The following is a 19,785-nucleotide window of genomic DNA, read 5'->3' on the forward strand; positions in this document are numbered from 1 at the left end:
ACGACTACACGCATTCAGTTTCACGCGCCAAACTTCTGTTGTGTTCCTGGCTCATAATGAAATTCCCTATGAATGATAAAAAAATCCCTTCCCGAGCTTGAAATGACAGGTTTTAAAAGTTCGAATCATTGGAGGCCAGAGCCAGAATTTTATTTAGGGATGGGGATCATCCCTTATTAGCAGCCACCACATAAAGATGATACAGTGGATTTAGAAGTCCTGAAGATGAATCTCAGATTATTACAACGTATTATGCAAGGTGTTTAATCCTGCTAATGAAGTAAAATTAATTACCACTATACACTTTTTAAATTAGATATCCTCTTTCCTCTCTCCTCCCTCCTCGCCAAGGGTTGTAAGGGAAGCGGGAGGAATGACATCAGGGTGAGATTCCCTGAAGTCATTCCACCGGCTGGAGAAAAGTTCCTGGACATTCAGCCGCAAACGGTTGGAAGCATTCGCATGCTGGAAGCAAAGAAATGTATGCATCGAAATTGGTTTGGAAGAATATTGTGATGAAATGTGTATATATATACACACATTTTTTTTTTAAAAAAAAAAAGAAATAGCCAGGTTATCTGTGATTACCTAGATGACCCAGAGTATATGCAGCTGCTTTATGCATACTGGTATGACCATTACAAATGATTTGTGAAGAACTCTTATACACTGAAGGCAGCAATTCTTGCATGATCCTACCCTCTTGATGCACATGGCACAGTGGTTCGGATCCCACTTTAAACTGTAGGTCCAGTTCCGATTAGTCTTTCTGTGCATAAAGTGGACTTAAAACAACAAATCAAAAAAGTCAAATCTTGCATGATCCAAAGTGATTTAGAATTGCAATTCCTGACACACAACAATGGTACCTATCAGTGAGTAACTTCTTTCTAGTGCAATTCTAGTGATTGACTGAGATGTTCATTGCTTCTGTTACTGATATAATGGTGTTTTTTGCACTGCTGTTGATTTGGCAACTCCGTTTATGCTATGCAGTTATCAATTTCTGCCACTTTGTCACAACTCTTATGCTTCCGATTCTCGTGTTTGGACCAACACATACATTGTACAAGGGTCGTTCAAGGTTGACCGGGATTTTCGTACGTAAAAAATCGATGAATAGCCGGATCATGATGAAACGTGCGGGTGACGTAATGTATTCCTTCGCGAGTAACTAGCACCCGGCATGACGTATTTCGCGCATGCGCAGCAGTTGCAGCGAACATGGCGGCAAGCAGTGTGTCTGTGGCTGTGAAGCAGCGGTGTGTAATCAAATTTCTCGTGAAGGAGAAAGTGAAACCAGCTGAGATTTTCAGACGATTGCAAGCACAGTATAGTGAACAAACAATGTTGCAGACAAGAGTGTACAAATGGTGTGAGCAGTTTCGCGAAGGACGGGAGCTGGTGACAAATGAAGCACATGGACACATTCGCCCGACTGCAGTCACACCAGTGAATATCGCACGTGTTGAGCAAATGATTCTTGAGAACCGGCGAGTAACAGTGCGGGATATTGCTGCCGAGGTGAATATCAGTGTCGGGAGTGTTGAGACAATCATTCACGACCACTTAAGCTTCCGCAAAATCTGTGCAAGGTGGGTTCCCCGCCAGCTGACATTCAATCAGAAGTGGACACGCAGGACGGTCTGTGAACAGCTTCTGAATCGGTTTCGAGCAGAAGGTGATGAATTGTTGCAATCCATCATCACGTGTGATGAAAGATGGTTGCACAATTCAACCCCAGAGACCAAAAGACGCAGCATGGAGTGGCGGCATAAAGGTTCCCCGCCCCCCAAGAAAAGCAAAACGCAGACGTCCGCTGGAAAGATCATGGCAAGTGTCATCTGGGACATGACGGCCATGTGGATTTTCTGGACAAAGGGAGCACGATTAATGCCCATTATTACTCCACATTGTTGAGTGGTGCTGTATGAAAGTCCATTCGCAAGAAAAGACCTGGGATGTTGTCTGGAAATGTCATTCTTCTCCATGACAATGCCCGCCCTCACACGGGCAATGTGACAACAACAACTCTAGCCAACATGCGCTGGGAAGTTCTGCCCCATCCCCCCTACAGTCCGGATTTAGCCCCCAATGATTATAATTTGTTTGCACCCCTTAAAGACCATCTGGGAGGGAAGAAATTCACGGCAGATGAAGCACTGCGGAGCGATGTCCTCCAGTGGCTATGACAACAACCAAGTTCTTTCTACGCCAAAGGAATTCGGGAGCTGCCAGAACGATGGCAGCGGTGCCTCAGCGCGCACGGAGAATACTTTGAAAAACTGACATAGTTTGGTGTTTCTTCTGCTACCTATTTCCTCTGCAGAAATAAAAGTCCCGGTCAACCTTGAACGACCCTTGTACACTACACTGCTCATCAGTCTATGAATCTTTAATCATAAGTCTTGGCTATTCATTGGCTGATGTTCTTGTTCCAAGTACCATCTGTTGCTCCCTGAGCCTCATTATGTCTTTACTATGTGAGGTTCCTAATTTTTGTCTAGTGAACTTATTCAGAGACTTTACACGAAAGCTCTACAAATAATTGAAAAATTTGCATAGCTAAAGTGAGTACTAATTCTCCATTACCAGCCACTATATCAACCAATTGAGCAGTCATTTGTTTCATATTTCTGACAAAGAGGACGTGCTTGCAAAACTTCAAAATTTTCCCAGGACAAAAGATTTTTTTTTTCACAAGAAATATGTTTCTTAGAATAATGTGCAGGAAATGTGATCAATTTACAGTTTCATGGAAAATCTCATAAATTATCCTTGTAAGTGGAGTACATGTTAATTAGTGTACTTTGGTACTAATTAGTGAACTAATTGTGATTCTCCTTAGTACTGAGTGTAAAGTAAACTTATAATTCAAACCTGCAATGAATAATTTTTGTTGTGTATATCACATTATTTTTATTATTTCCAGATGATTTATTAAAAAGTCCTTCCGAAATATCCATCATCAGAAAACGTCTTGCTATCAACGAGGTAATTTGTTTTCATGTATTTGATCTTGTATTATAAATATTTAGGTTCAGAATATTTATAAGCATTATACTGTGCATTGCAACTGTTTTCTTTTCAAATATCTCCATGTGAGATAGCTAAAATATTAAGTAGTTGTTATTTTTGTCATATGATATTGGTGTAAAATTAATTGAAGTTATGCATTTAGACTGAGAAAATATTGCATGTATTTTACGTACTCTTGCGAGATTATTGGGAGTTTGAAAAGTATCAACAGTCATAAGAATTAAAATTGGTATGTAATATCAGATAAAAGAATAAATATATTGTAGCACTTCTGTTCTTCATAGAAAATTTAATAACATTTCTTGTAATAAGGTGTGAATAATTATAACATTGTTTAACTGTATTTAAATAGCATCAAGAATTAACTACCTAAATTTAATAAGGAATTAAAATTAGCAAAAAAGAAGAAATTCATAATTTTTGCCTGTGAATGAACTTAAACCTGTTAAAGAAACTTACAGTCATTAAGAAGACGTAAGTGAGTTACAAAATTATTTCCGCGAAACTTACTTGTAAATGTTCTATTAATTTCGGTGGTAAATGTTCGGTGGAACTCATTGCTTCAATGCTGGGTTGACTTCGGTTCTTCTTGTTTCCTTCCTTACCGCTAGGAGCCAATTCGTCTGTTGCATGTGATACGTTTAAGTTGTTGCAATAGCGGGAGCCAAACATGATGTGCCTGACGAACTGGCTACACCAGCGCTTCTAGCGGTAAGCGAGGAAACAACAGGAACTGGAAGTCAACCGAACAGTGAAACCTCGAGTTTGCAAGTGGATGGTGGCAGAGGCCACCGAAGTTAATAGAACGTTACAAGCAAGTTTCGCGGAAATAATTTAGTAACTCACTCACGTCTTCTTATTATCAACCACATTTTTTATTCCCCCTAACATGAATTATAGTCATTGATAAAACACTGTTTAATAATATTGTGTTTGAGAGAGATTAAATGCTCATCTCGTTTCACTTCTCAGTGTTTCAGACTAGATGATAAGAGGAAATACCTGAAGCTGTTACAGCAGCACTCGGACATACCAATCTATCCTCCGTCACATGTTATTCTGGACTCACGGAGAACATCGGAAAAATCAGACAGGTAAGTGGTTTTCACAACGTGAATGTAGATCCAGGTCTTGAATACTATCACTTAGATCACCTTGAGTAAGTCTATGTGGTTCACCCAGTGAGTCAGGTTGTGGCAAAAATTCAGGATCAGGTGGTGATTCCTCTTCCCTACTGTCCCCATCGTCATCTGATCGAACATATACTCCTCGGAAGGTGAGGTACAGCTACAGTGCACTGGTTGGATAGCTGATGGAATGTTCTTGACTTACCAGCTTTAATAGGAGGTATAAGTGTCACCCAAATGAAAGTGAGATTTTTGTTATTTTCCGGCATTGCTTATTGATCGGAATATGTGCACAACATACACTACATAGCCAAAACTCAACGGACACCCAGTGCTGTTCATTCCAAAGACACCAGCCAGGTAACTAATAAGTTGTCAGACCTCCCTTCGCTATTATAACAGCATTTGCTCTTCAGGGCAGGCTTTCACTAAGTTCTGGTATATTGCTGGTGAATTTTTTTCTCATTTGTCCTGTAGCCTCTTGAATAGTTCGTGTGTGGTTTTCGGTTGAGTGGGTCTGGCACGCAACTGACACTCCAGTTCATCCCAAACATGTACCTGATTGTCCTCAAACCATAATGCAATGGACCCTGCTTTATGGACAGGGGCATTATCATGCTGATAGAGAAAAGGGTTCATTCCAAACTGTTGCCATTGACCAAAGCTATTGGCCCAAACCCAAACCAGAAAAACAACCCCACACCATGGCACTACTGCCACTTTCACTTGGGTGTCCGATGACTTTTGGCTATATAGGTACAGGGAGTAATAATGAAACATGTTTGCTTTCACTTGGGTGTCCGATGACTTTTGGCTATATAGTGTACAGGTAGTAATAATGAAACATGTTTGCTACACATAGTTGACTTAACAGTTCAAGCAAGAATCCTAGATTGTGGATACCTTGAGGGAAGAATTTCCATGGTTGACTACAGAACCAATCTTCAACGGTGTCCTGGAACTCATCATTGTTAGCCAACCAGCAGCCCTTAGAGATTTTTTAGTGACCCGAAGTTGTGGTAGTCGAAGGCCATTGGATGGAGCTATGGGGTGGGGTTGGTCGAAGACATCCCAGTTGAAGCGCTGCAACAAATCTCGATAACTCTTGCCACTACATCATCCGAACAATGGACACTGGGCACACACTCATAGCCATTCACATCCTTTATATGGCAGTAAATTCAGTCTTCATTAACACCATCTGCCATCAAAAATTGAATAACTTCATGCTGTTAGGATGGATCCATGTGACAACTTGATTCAGGACGTGCACACAGCACACTTCAGTCGTGTCATACAGTGCCATCTACTGGTGCAAATGCAAATCTCTGTGTGATTGAACGGCGATGCTAATACAAGAATCTCACTTTTACTTGGACAACCTCTATACCATGTAAAGTGGTAATGTCCTCACTGTGTAACCAAGGGGTCCCAGGTTCAATACCAGGTGGAGCTATACTTGGTTGTATCCCACTTTAAACTGTAGGTCCAGTCCTGATTAGCTTATCTGTGCATAAAGTGCCCTTAAAACCAAACTGCAGCACAGAATGGTTACCACTGACATTTTTTTTTCCATCAGATAATTACAAAATCGTGGGGCCTCCCGATGGTGCAGCGGTTGTGTCGTCGCCTTGTAATCAAGGGTTCCCGGGTTCGATACCTGGTGGAGGCACATAGTGGTTCGGATCCCACTTTAAACTGTAGGTCCGGTCCCAATTAACCTTACTGTGCATAAAGTGAACTTAAAACACGAAATCAAATCAAACCAAATCAAATTACAAAATCGTCAGATGCTTCAGGCAGATTGCATAAGGAATGAAGGCAATGGTTACCCTTCTTCAGTGCAAAAGCATTACATATGATTTAGGCTATGAGGGAAAAATAGAATTTAGGCTATCGGATCACTATGAGGGAAAAATAGGAACTGCTGTTCTAAAATGCAGGATGCAAATCATTCGCAGTAAAAAATATACATTACTACAACATGTTAGCAAATAATGTAAAATTGACACATTTTCAGTTTTAAAAAATAATTATTTTATTTATTTATTTATTCCAAGTTTCAGATACAGAAGTTGTAATGGCCATTTTACACTGAAACTGTAATAGATAAACAGAAACAAGTCAAGATTATTTTAGTTAAAAACAAAAAAGTTAAACATAAACATGACAAAAATAAACAAGGAAACAAACAAAAGATTTACAGATGTGTTTCCACATTGAACATCGATGTTTGTTGGTAGTTTATTATAGAACTGGGGTAGCCTCTGGAACAGAAAGTGCTGTATAAGAGAAAGCCTGGTGGTCTAATGCTCAATTGTGGAACAATTGAGCATTTGAAGTCGATCGAGAGGGCACTCTGAAGTTGAATCCTGTTAGTAAAAATTTGGATTCTTTTAGTGATTTCTTAAATACAGAATTCCCAAATTTGTAATTGCTAAACAATACACTTCTTATTACACATGTTTTTGGGTGTAATTCTCAGAGTGGACAATTTCCTCAATTGGTTTCAGGTTTAGTCAAAATCAATTTTGAACTGTCAAACCATTTGAAATTATACTAAACTGGTTCAAAACCTTTTACAGACTCAATGAGAAATCTACTTCTTTCATCAGTCCATTGTGCTAACATTAATATATTACTTTCTCAGTATTTGCATTATGACATTGAATGACAAACAAATATTCAGCAATTATCATAACTTGAAGTAATATGAAAGTTAGTGTCCTTAGTATAACTTTAAATGGTTGATTTGATGTGTTTTTAGCTCAATAAGTGTTCTGTATACCCTCCTGCTTTACAATCAAAATATTGATTAAGAATGGGAAACACCTTCTAGGATCCATGATTACTTCCATTGCTATAAACCCTCATGATGTATTTAATCTAGGGTTGAGCCAATACCTCTTTGACCCAATGCCCTTACCAATACTCATACTGATGCCCACCGATACCGATGCTTGAAAACTGTAGCAGTTAAAAGTTTTTCAAAATATTGATAAAAGTTAGTGGTGAGTACTCCACTCCAATTATAAGCATCAATTTACCAGAATTTTCATTTAAAATATTAAAAAATTGCATCCGAATATTAAAATACCTGTTATGCAATCACAAAATATAGTTTTTCACAGAACATTGGTGCAAAATCACAATGGAAACTTAGACTACGAATTTTGCATAACTTCTAGGATAGTGCGAAATTTGTGCAGACCCTTGAGTGATGAAAATGCCAGAAAAGTATCGGCCGATATTGGTAAATAAAATCAACCGATACATTGGCATCGGTATTGGCTCTGCCCTAATTTAATCCATTTTCAACTTTTTTTTACAGTGAACTGGATGACTTTGTGAAACAATATGACGTCAGAAGTGTCCACTCAAGTACAAGTGCCCTAAGGAAAACCTCAGCTACACCAGAAGAAGTTGATCTTTCTGGGGAAGAAGGCGAAAAGGAAAGTGTCCACCTGTCCGCAAGCAACGACAGTGTGTTATTCAAGAAACCAGCTCCTCCTGCATTGAAGCATAAAAGAAGCAGCATGGGGCACTCCAGAGAATCGAGTCGTACTAGCATCAGCATCGGCAAATCTGTAAAATCATTGGACTCCTTCAATGAAAGGAAAATGTCGACCAGTAAGTCAGGACAAAGCATGGCATTGACCAGTAAGTCAGGACAAAGCATGGCATCGACCAGTAAGTCAGGACAAAGCATAGCATTACATTCCGCCAGCGAAAGCAGTGGCAGGGTCTACAGTGAAAACACCTTGGTGGAACGCCTAAGGAGAAGTGGGGATGATTTGAAGCAAGAAACCTCATCAGTACTGATATTTGATGCAGATGTTGGCTACCCGGAGGATTCTGTTCATGCCAGCGAAAGCAGTGGCAGGGTCTACAGTGAAAACACCTTGGTGGAACACCTAAGGAGAAGTGTGGATGATTTGAAGCAAGAAACCTCATCAGTACCGATATTTGATGCAGATGTTGGCTACCCGGAGGATTCTGTTCATGCAAGGAACTTGGACTTATTCACGGAATCTACAGATAGTATTAGTCGCAGAAAAATAAGCGTGGACAGGTCCAAGAAAGTGCAGCCTGAATCTACAGATAGTATTAGTCGCAGAAAAATAAACGTGGACAGGTCCAAGGAAGTGCAGATACCTGACAGACTACAAGGTAATGTAATTTTATAAAATACTATATGTGTGTGTTATCTAATGTACAGACATCCCTAAAAACTTTAGCACAAACAACATTTGTACATACATACCTACAGAAGTTTAATCGGTATTCAGTCAAATCCTAAGAACTTCTTACACTAAATTTATTAATATTATATACACAGTGTGTCTACAAAGTTTTTAGACTGGCATACTAAAAAGTGTGAGACTTGCAATAAGCCTTGGTTAGTTTTCGATGTACATCCCTCCTAAGTTCACACACATGGCTGTACAATTGCTGCATGCCCCTGCGGATATCTTCTTTTGGGTGCTTCGTCACAGCTTCTTCAATTTCCAAAATGGCGTCAAAACGTTGGCCCTTCAGGTGGAATTTCAATTTGGGGAATAAAAAGTATCACATGTTTCCGTGCCAAAAACTGTTGGACAATAATTGCCTCGTGGCTTGGTGCATTGCCGTGATGCAGGAACCAAGCACTGGATTTATCCAGCTCTGGTCTCACTCGTCATATTTTCATTAGCAAGCACTCTAAAATGAATCTACATACAGCTGCAATCATGAATCATCCTCAGTGACTGTACCTAGTTTTCATTCAGTTTTTGTCAAACTTTTTCAACATTACTGTCAGTTCAAGTGGTGGAGGGACCACCCTCACTGGGATCATCCGCCACATCTTCCTGACCATCATGGAATCGATGACGCGAAATGAAAACATTGGAATGTCAAAAGGCTTCATTGCTGTAAGCCGCTTTCAGCATTTCAACGGTTTCTGAAGGGGTTTTACCGAGTTTTACACAAAACTTAATCACCACTCTTTGTTCTCAAATACTTGATGAGGGTGCAAAACACTACACTAATTTAAAATCTGTAACTCACTCAATCAATATTGCATCGAATTGGACACCAATTTCACTATACACTCGCTATATGTGACATGTACCAAATGCCACATTGCAGCATTTATCTTTTTACAATGTTGCCAGTCTAAAAACTTAGTAGACACATTGTGTACATGCACAGTACATCAGAATCTGTTAAATATCAGGATCATAGTGATTCAAATGATGATTTTTAGTAAATTTACTAAAAAAAAAGTTGACGTCATTTTTTTCAAAATGCACAAATCAATATATCATTGAATATACTAATACTATTGATGTGGCATAATTCATTGTAGTATTGGATTTGAAAAGTCCTTTGGCCTTTCAACTAGTATATAATGTGTTGTCGGTAAAATATGAAATGGATGTTAAGCCATGCAAGAACTGATGTATTCACACAAAGAACTAAGTTTAAAAAAAAATTGTTGCAATACTGACTTTTAAAATATATATTCATTTATAGAATCTGAAATTCCTCAACAGTTTGCAAACTGATAATTGAATAATAGAGTGAGTTTGTTTGTAATCTGATATTTAATCTTATTATGTGATTTAGGAGAAAATCAGATTTTTTTTTACTTAATACTTGAAATTGTACGTCTTTCCTACAAAGAGTAAAAAAGATATGCAATGTTGTGATGTCTTATTCTTATAGGTATGGAAGAAGAAATCAAACGGAGTGCCAATAAGTGGATTTTAGATACCCATATCCTGTATAATGAAGATTTTCTGCAGGACCTGTAAGTAAAAATATTGCACTAGAAACTACCAATATTGGCATTCTCATACAAACTGTGACCTTCTATCAATTCCTCTGTCTTGATTTTCTGTCATATTTTTCAACATTTTGGTTCTTCTACCTTTTCGAGTATTCCTTATATGTTATGTTAAAGAAAAATGTACGTAACGTCCAAGTTCAAAGTTAACCGTTACAAGATGTGACTTGAAAGTGTGGGGGCTACCTAAATAACACTGGGTCGTCACTTCTTCATTTTTTCCAATTATGAAATCCATCACTACAAATTTGGAAATTTGTAAGTTATATTTTGGATGCAGGAGGAATGATTTCTTGACGTTTTAAGATAATTGGAAAATTTTGTTAATACCTTGAAGAGTTTTCCTGATACCTACATCTCATTACAAAACACACATTTGGTATAAACATATCTACTTTGGGCTTCCCCGTTGGTGTTGCGGCAATGTCGTTGCATTGTAATCAAGGGGTCCTGGGTTTGATACCCGGTAGAGGCACATTGCACAGTGGTTCGGATCCCCTTTAAACTGTAGGTCCAGTCCCGATTAGCCTTTCTGTGCATAATGTCGACTTAAAACAACTGTTCAGCATAGCTGTTGAAAATGTTACAGTTGTTGTTCTGTATAGCTGCTGTTGTTGTGGGTGTTGGTGTAGGGATATGTAGAAATTTTAGTGAAAAATCGAAAGTAAATTCAGATATGCATTGCAATTTTATCTCTTACAATTTCACCAGTCACTGCTAAATAATTCAAAAGAGTAACTAGTACAGTAAAACCTCGTTAATCTGGACTAATGGGGGGGGATAAGTTGACCGATTTAACGAAAGTCCGGATTAACTGAAATAACCTAAGAGAACAGTAGAAAGTGCATTATATAGCAACAAAACACGTTTATTGTGGTGTATTTAAAGGGCATAGGCCTAAATACACTATACAGTACAGTAAAATATATAGCAATTTGACAACGCATTACATTCATGTGTGATACCCATATTATGATGAATGCGATTGTTGACTTCTAGGCACATTTAAAACCTTGAATTCGGCTTTTTTTTTTCCTTTTGCCTGTCCGGATTAAGCGAAGTCCAGCTTATCAGGGTCCAGATTAACGAGATTTTACTGTATATTTATTTTATAATAATGTTTCAGGTACTGCATGGTTGAGTGCACCTGATCAGAGTTCAGAAAACAGAAATGAAAACTCTTTTTTACGATACTTTCTTTAGCACAGAGTTGGACAGATGAATTGGTGCTCGACTGTTAAAATTGCCAACGATATTTTTATAGATAGCAAGTTATATTGCAATTTGTTAATTTTTATTAATGTAAATGTATAATTCATATATCGTGGTTTTGTGAAGTAGATGTCTAAATATGAAGTTTCTTTTTTGAAGGCAAAACTTATTTCTGTTATCTGGTTAAATAAATACCTTCAAGATCTTCATGTGGAACATTTTCAAATTATATCAGATCGACAGATTATCAGTACAGTGGAACCTCAATTTTATGTTCCAAGATTTTACATTTTTCCCCATTCTACATTCAGTAATCAAGGACCTAATGTAGTAAAACTTTCCCTGATTTTACATTTTCCTCCACAAGTTTTTTTTATCTAGGTCCCCTGAAAAACATAAAATTGAGGTTGTACTGTATTAGCACAAGGTGCATTTCAAAAGAACAGGCCGATTTATAAAAAGTGACTGACAACAGTGATTTGAAACACACCTGTGCAGTAATATCCACTGGTCCATTGGCGACCTAACAGTCATATTTTTGCTAGTCAGCTGTTGGTTATCATGAGAGTTAGAGCATGTTAAAATGTCTACGCGAATACACAATCTTGCTTGTTGAGAAGTACGGTCTTGTGATTCGATTTCTTAACACCCAAGCCCATAATGCTTCCGAAATTCACTGAGAATTGTGTGAAGTGTATGGCGAAAAAGTTCAAGCAAACTCCATCTGCATGAAAAGTCATGGCAACCGTGTTGTGGGACAAACAAGGTGTGTTTTCGGTGGATTTCATGGACCAGAGTAAAACAATCACATCGTAGGCGCACTGTGAAACCGTATGGTATCAAAACTCAGATGTGCCATACAAAAACTATGACATGGAATGCTGCACTCAGAAACTGTTCTTAATCACAACAACGGTAGACCACTGTTACCCTCACTCTCCAGACAGTTGAGAGGTTTGAATGTGATATTTTTGATCACTCCCAGTATAATCCGGACTTTGCATGTAGTGACACATCTTCTTGCACTCAAAAAGTGGCTTGCATGTCAATGATTTGCAAACACTGAGGTGTTGAAAACTGCAGTGTTGGATTAGCTGAACTCCTAAGTGGCGAACTTCTATGCATCACCTTGTAATCAAGAGGTCCCAGGTTTGATACCTGGTGGAGGCACATAGTGGTTCGGATCCTACTTTAAACTGTAGGTCCAGTCCCGATTAGCCTTACTGTGCATAAAGCGGACTTAAAACACAAAATCAATCCATTCAATTCTATGCAGAGGGTATAAAAAAGCTTGTTCAAGGTACCAAAATCCCTTGGAAAATTATGGTGACTATGTTCAGAAATGAAGTAGATATGTACGCGTTTGTAACCACTAATAGTGTTGCTACACTTCTTTTCTTCTCTGATATAATCAATCGGCTCTTATTTTTGAAATGCACCTCGTACAGTTACATCAGTTATTAGTCCACCCTTATTTATATTCATGTTAACATTGTAGGCTCAAGAAGTTTGATGTGAGAGATGCAGAGAGGAGAACACTCGTGTGTGAAGAAATAGCTAGAAAGAATTTGTTGTCCAGCAGAAATGCTGAGTTGTTACAGAAGGCCCTGGAAGAAAGATTAAGGAAATACCTAGTAATAACTGAAGCTGCCATTGACGAATCGTATGGCGAAGATGCAGTCACTCCTCTGCCTGAGTTAACAAATGAGATGCTGGTAATTATCACACTTTGCCATCAATTGGTTTTTGTCATTTCCTTTGAAATACTTTATTGCTGTTGTTGTTAGTATCTCTGAGAATACAGTAGTCAGAATGCAGTAGAATTTGTAGTCCAGGAAATTTTATGGTAATTTGCTGTATTGGGACCAGGAAGGTAAAATTTATAAAGCAGTGAACTGTTAAATCTGGGTTACTCTGTATTTACAGAGTGATCCAAAAGTTGCAAAATGTTGTTATCTTTACTAATTTTAAAGTGCAAGAAATATGAACAGCATGTTTTTCACACTTTTAAATATTGTTCATTTGAAATATCTTTTTAAAATTCTTCACTTGAATAAGGACATGTACAAAATATTTAAAAGTAGACCTAAGTTAAGGTGTTTGACATTCATTTGCAGGCATGTGCGGTGTTGCAATGTGAGTTTACAGTGGTTTTAAAAACAGCTGCGGAAAGCTTCAAAACAAAATCAAGATCATATATTTAGAACTGTTCAACACTAAGAAAAAATTGGTGAAAACCTTTTTTTGGTCAATTAAAGAAAATCTGAAAATTAAGAATTGTATTTAAAATCTGTCTACCTCACTGTGTTTAAATTTTATCATGATCAGACCACACATTTTTTTTTATTTGTAGAATGATAGAAAATAAAGGCATACTTGAAAGAAATACTTACCATAGATTAAAGCAAAATTGTATAAGCTAAATTTTGGTGTAGCATGCTTTTATGTAGTTCTACTGGTTAATTCTCGATTGGAATTTAGTATCCGTAATTTTTAGTGTGACAATAGTATCACTACCTGATTCTCAAACCTAAGATTCATAACTTAATTCTCAAATTCAAGATTCATTAACCATTTCTCAAATTGAGGATTCAGATCCCAATTCTCAAGTCTAGAATTTGCTACCTAACTACCTCTCTGACACACTTAAACTCAAAGGTTCATTGCTGCATCAACATAAATGCAACTGTTGATATATACTTTGGAAAGGTGAATCGAGAATTTGGTACCAGATTTTCATATTGAGTTTGCTGCTCAATTCTCAAATTAGATATTATAATTCATTACTAAATTATGAAATCAAGGATTCACTATCCAGTTCTTGAATTCAGGATTTGTTACTTGATTCTTGAATCCTGATTTCTCTCTACTTCAAAAACTGAATTCGAAATTCACCATTACTTGAATCTATTGAGATTTGTTACCTGATACTTCATGACTTGAAATCTGTCTATATCTATACTTATTTTCCATTATCTGCTGTAAACACTGACTTCAAAGTTCTAAGCCCTTTCCCTTATGTTTTATACAGTGGAACCTAGATTTTATTTTTTTCGTGGGACCAAGCTGGAAAATCTTAAAATGCGGGAAATTGTAAAATCGAGGAAAATTTTATAACATTTTGCTATGTTGGGATCAATATGATTGAATGTAAAATCTGGGAATGTAAAATTGGGGTTCCACTGTATTTGCATATTTAGAAACATTCACCTCTTGTAACATTTTGTTTCAATACTTCTGTACAAATGTAACACTTTTCTGATTGGTGCACCCTTTCAGGAGAAAATCCGAAGTGCCATACAGAGAAGGAATCCGGATGAAGTTGTGGCACGTGGGTTTAATTTGAGTATACGACAGAGAGACATTCGAACACTTGGTGGTTTGAACTGGCTAAACGACGAGGTAAGTGGCAACACAGGATAAGAATTTTACAAGTAAATCAAAAGTAATTGAATTTTGCACGAAACCTTTTTTTTTTTCTTAGACATGTTTAAAACCTATTATGCATGCATAAAATTGCATTTTTTTTCACATGTTGATCTCTGTCAAAAGACAAGAAGCTAATGTAGTATTACATTTCCCATACATAATGACACATACAGTGAAACCCTGATTTTACATTCCTGCATTATACAGGGTGTTCATTAAGTAACTATGCAGTACTAGACATTGGTTCAGTAAGTAAATACCATATGTATGGCAGTTATAAGAGATGCTCGAAGTGAGTCCCTTGAACTTGAAGACACAGTTGCACACGTTTCTGCAAGTTGTGGAAGACGTTGTGAAGAACACCGGGAGTGATATTCCGAATGTGAAGGGTCAATGTATCTTGGAGTTCCTCTATGGTGTGCGGATTACCTTCATAGGCCTTTCCCTTGAACATACCCCACAGAAAGTAATCTGGTGGAGTCAAGTTGGGTGATCCAGGAGGCCAGAGTCCTCGAGAGATTATGTGGTCACCAAAGATGTCGTGTAAAAAGTTCATCGACGTGTGGGTGGTACCAGGCATTCTCAATTTCGTCCTCATTCAGTTCTCCGAGGAAGGGCTCCAGAATGCAGGTGCAGTACCGTTCTGCATTGATGGTGTCCTGAAAGAAGACTGGCCCAATGATGCGTGTATGACTCACGGTGCACCAAACACCAACTTTTTGATCATGCAGTGGTGCTTCCTTAAAATCATGCGGATTCTCCGTAGTCCACACACGACTATTTTGGCTATTAACGTAGCCAGAGAGATGAAACCATGCCTAATCAGTGAAAAATGTTTGGCAAGAATCCCCTCACCATTGTCCTGCAGGAAGGACAGAAACCAGTTGCAAAACCTCACACGTGCCGGGTGATCGGTGTCTGTCAGTTGATACACTACCGAAATTTTGTATGGATACATGGACAGGGACTTCCGCGTAATCTTGTGAGCGGAACCAATGGACACTTGGGCCTGTTGAGCTAGTCGTCGAACAGATTTCTTCGAACTTTGCAGCATCATGTCCTGCACTTCCAACACCTTCTCTTCGGATGTGGATGGCCTGCCTGCTTTTGGAGTATTATGAACGCTTCCGGTCTCGCGAAACTTGGTGATGAGGTTCCGAACAGCATTTTGATTCGGCACCTTCATTCCTGGGAACATTGCTGCAAATGCAGCTTCTACTGCTGTGGTAAACTTGTCTCCATTGCGGAACACGTGCTCCACAAGAAACACTCTTTGTTCAATCGTTAGCATGATAACCTGGATCACTGATGTCACTGCTGATGATGACTGGCACAAACAAGATGTTGTCTGCAATAGAACCGGACCTGCAAACAAATAAAAATACCTTGTGTGTTGCACTACATAGTTATTTTCTGAACACCCGTTACGTTTTCCCACTTAATACGTTCATCCAGTCAGGCCCCGGCAAAAGGCCATGTCAAATAGGACGTTCACCTCGATCTTATGTTCGCTCTAACTCCCGTTTTCCGCTTTATACATTTTCCAAGCCGTGACGATGTTTTAAAATTTGCCAGAAACCTGTTCTGTTGACAATGCGACTTCTCCCTGATTTTTCTTGTATCACATTTACCACGCGACCTTGAACTTTCAAAAGGTAGGTTTTTGTGCTAGAGGAGGGAGGGAAGATGCTTGGTTCCCTGGGGGGGGGGGGGAGGTGCACAAGTTGCATTTGTCATACCTCCCTTGAGAGACAGGAAGGGAAAACGGCACTTCTTGCATTCCCAGTGAAGATGAAATGGGCCGATCCTTCTGCCGCAGGTTCAGACAACAAGCGCACTGTTGCCAAACCAATTCTCTCTAAATGCTGCCTTCCCTAGAGTTTGGACACAATGTGTGTGACTGAGGTATCTTTGTTCGCCATTCCCCTCCACAAAAATGCAAGTGGAAAATTGACAACGAGACTCCATCACCATTCACTTCTTTGCCCACACATTTACGGAATCCTTCCTAGTTGACGTGAACGAAAATAAAGAAAAAAGAGGACTTAAAAACTTTTCCTTTCTTCTTGTTTGCAACGTTGAAAATGGAGAAAATTAAGGATTTGCCATACCGGATAACAACTACACTTTTTCTTTGTTTAGATTCCTAAGGAAATATGATTAGATGTAGTTCGATTATTGTTAATCTGAAGTTTTTTGATGAACGCTATATCATTTGGCTATCAGAATGAAGCTGAAAATACACAAGGGAAAGTGATTATTTTTTCTATGGACAGATAGGCCGATATTTTACTCACTGATGGAAAAAAATATTCGTGTCAAATCAATTGTGTGGGGGAAGGGGGGGCGAGGTTGGGATAAATGATTCTTCTACAGGAGGCAGAGAATATTTTCTCTATGCATATTGTGTGACTCTTTATGTTGTAAAGTGATGGGGCCAGAAAAAATGAGTGAATAAACGAGGGGTGTGGCAATATTTTCTGATAGCAGCCAAATTTAGTGCACATCTAAATATCATTAAAATGCGTACTTGGGCCAAAGGAGCAACGGGGCTGCCTAAGCATGGTGCTGATCACATCACCTTCAATTGGCAAAAAATTGAATATGTGGGGTAAAGGTGGTCAGAGCATGGTGCTGATCATACGTCCAGATGATATATCGCGATATTGAAAAAATATCATCCAGGCGATATCAACTAGACGATATGTGATCACGATATTTTGGTGATATATATATCGTGTTGGCAATATATTGTCACGATATTTTAGCGATATATATATCGTGTCAGCAATATATCATCATGATATTTTGGCAATATATATATATTGTGTCGGCCATATATCATCACGATATTTGGCGGTGTATACCATGTCGGCAATATATAGTCATATTTGGCAATATATGATCATGATATTTTAGCTGTATATATCATGTCAGCAATATATCGTAATGATATTTGGAAATATATATCATGGAGACGATATATCGCAATATCAAATTTCCGATATCGTCCATCCCTAATCACTAGTCTTGTAATTACTGAAAAGTGCCAAGTATTTCTGCCCTGATTTTCTTGCTCGTGTGGAAGTGAGCACCCTTACACTAGACATCTTAACCAATTAACATAAAGGCGAAAAGACTTTCCTCTGGCATCTAAAATTATGCAGTTGCTCTTCAACCTGAATACGTGCAATAAACAAACATAAAGAAAGAAAATGCCCACCTTCTCCCCACATGAGCTCATTACTCTGGCACTGTGCACTTTGAAGGATTCAGCCCCTTTCTCAAGAAAAGCTACTTTTTTTTCCTTGTTCTGACTTTTGATAAACACCTTGAACACACAGAGCAGCGCAGGAAGGAAATGCACCTGATGCTAAGAATATAATAATCGCCACTTTTCTTCGGAACCATTCACGTGCTGAAAATAAATCACGCAATATTAAACGTTGACAGGAAGACAAAAAAGAGAAAGAATGAAAGGGAACACGTTATTTACGGGGAAACTACTGGTGGAAGGGGTATTTGCCCTCTGCAAGACTTCTAAATCCAATTAAAAATCGTTAATTAACATTAATGTAAATAACAATCAGTGGCGTGCCCAAAAGTGGATGATGGGGGTCATAAGCCCCCTCTCTCTGGCCAGTATTTCTAAAAAAAAGAAAAAGAACGTCAAAGGCAGTTAAAGATGGCAAAGTGAGGGCTGACTAGTATAAAATGTATATGCAGGGTTCCCACACACCTGGAAAACCTGGAAATCTCAGGGAATTTGAAAAGAATACAAATCTCAGGGAAAATCTTCTAATTGATTAATGGTTCCCAATGAAGCAAAACTGAGAGATTATAATATGCTCCTGTCTGTGGATAATCCAGGCTGTTGTAGCATTTCTCTTGCAGCAAGGAACTCGTATCTATTTGTTTATCTGTTTCTTGTTTTTAAATGTGATTCCAGGGCTGGTGACCAAGTGTATACCCTCATAAATTTTGCACTTTTTAAAATTTAATTAACCTATTTCGATCTTTTACATGACGTAAAATATATGCGATGTGCTCAGCGCATGGAAGACCTGATACAGGAACATCTCAGGAGAAAGAGAATGAAGGCTGTAACTGGTGATAAAGTAATTCGCCAGTTTAAGACATTGTTGCACAATGTCAGTAGTGAAAAGGAATTGAAAGAGAAGTTTTGTAACTTTTCAATCAAAACTGATGCACTAGATTCTTTTTTTACAGGTGTCATGAAGGGCAAGGATGACTTCTCTGAGGTATGGAGCACTGTTAAGTTGGTTTTGATTTTATCACATGACAATGCATATGTGGAAAGTGGGTTTTCTGTAAATAAGCAGGTTTTAATAGAAAACTTGAAAGAAGAGTCTGTTGTGGCTATTCAGAAAGTTTATGATGCAGTGAAAGTGGTAGGAGGAGTGTCAAATGTAGAAGTAAGCAAATATATGATCCAGAGTGTTAAAGGTGCACATATTAGATACGAAGAAGCATTGCAGAAAATGAAAAGGAAATGTGATCACTATGGCTCGGAAGTTGAAGACCTATAAATTACCAAAAAAGACCTAAAAATTAAAAAAAAAGACCTAAAAATTATCCAAATTAATTAATAACTTCTGTTTTAATTACATATTTAATGAATATGAATTACATATTTAATGAATATGCACGGCACCTTCTTATCTGACTTGAGATCTTTGTAGGCGCATGCTGTCTGGTCGCATACACCGTGCTTAAAGCTTCAAAACAACAGAAAGTTGCCACTTACAGCGCAACCTTCCAGACAAGTTACGGTTAAAGGAAAACAGAGAAGAGGAAGAGGAAGGGATTATGTACGAAGTGAATTGTAAAGAATGTCAGAGTGCGTGCATAGGAGAAACAAAAAAGAGTCTAAAAGACAGGTTGAAAGAACATAGGGATGATGCACGACTTAAAAGAGAGAGAAATGCTATATTTAAGCACACAAGAGAAACAGGACATGACATAGAGTGGGATGAGGCTAAGCAGATAGGAAGGGAGAAGAGAATGCTAGTGAGAAAATGGAAGGAAGCCAAGGAAAAAAAGAAGAAAGGTGAAGAAGACACAATGAACTGGAATGGGGGACTGAAGTTAAACAAAGAATGGAAGATGGTGTTAGAAAGAGTGAAG

The 19,785-nt window shown here is 38.3% G+C and overlaps 1 protein-coding gene across 3 annotated transcripts in view; it reads left to right on the top strand.

The window, feature by feature from the left end:
• The window catches only part of LOC145984901 (uncharacterized), a 70,598-nt gene that overhangs the window by 29,651 nt on the left and 21,162 nt on the right, over positions 1 to 19,785 (top strand). For all 3 annotated transcript variants that reach the window (XM_083118277.1, XM_083118275.1, XM_083118276.1), the window contains exons 6-11: positions 2,933 to 2,994; positions 4,012 to 4,133; positions 7,498 to 8,336; positions 9,876 to 9,960; positions 12,707 to 12,923; positions 14,488 to 14,610. In XM_083118277.1, the coding sequence (XP_082974403.1) occupies positions 2,933 to 2,994; positions 4,012 to 4,133; positions 7,498 to 8,336; positions 9,876 to 9,960; positions 12,707 to 12,923; positions 14,488 to 14,610 (1,448 nt within the window). The remainder of the gene's footprint in view (positions 1 to 2,932; positions 2,995 to 4,011; positions 4,134 to 7,497; positions 8,337 to 9,875; positions 9,961 to 12,706; positions 12,924 to 14,487; positions 14,611 to 19,785) is intronic.

The sequence above is a fragment of the Lepisma saccharinum genome, chromosome 3, assembly GCF_977018435.1.
Source record: "Lepisma saccharinum chromosome 3, izLepSacc3.1, whole genome shotgun sequence".
Lineage (NCBI taxonomy): Eukaryota > Metazoa > Arthropoda > Insecta > Zygentoma > Lepismatidae > Lepisma > Lepisma saccharinum.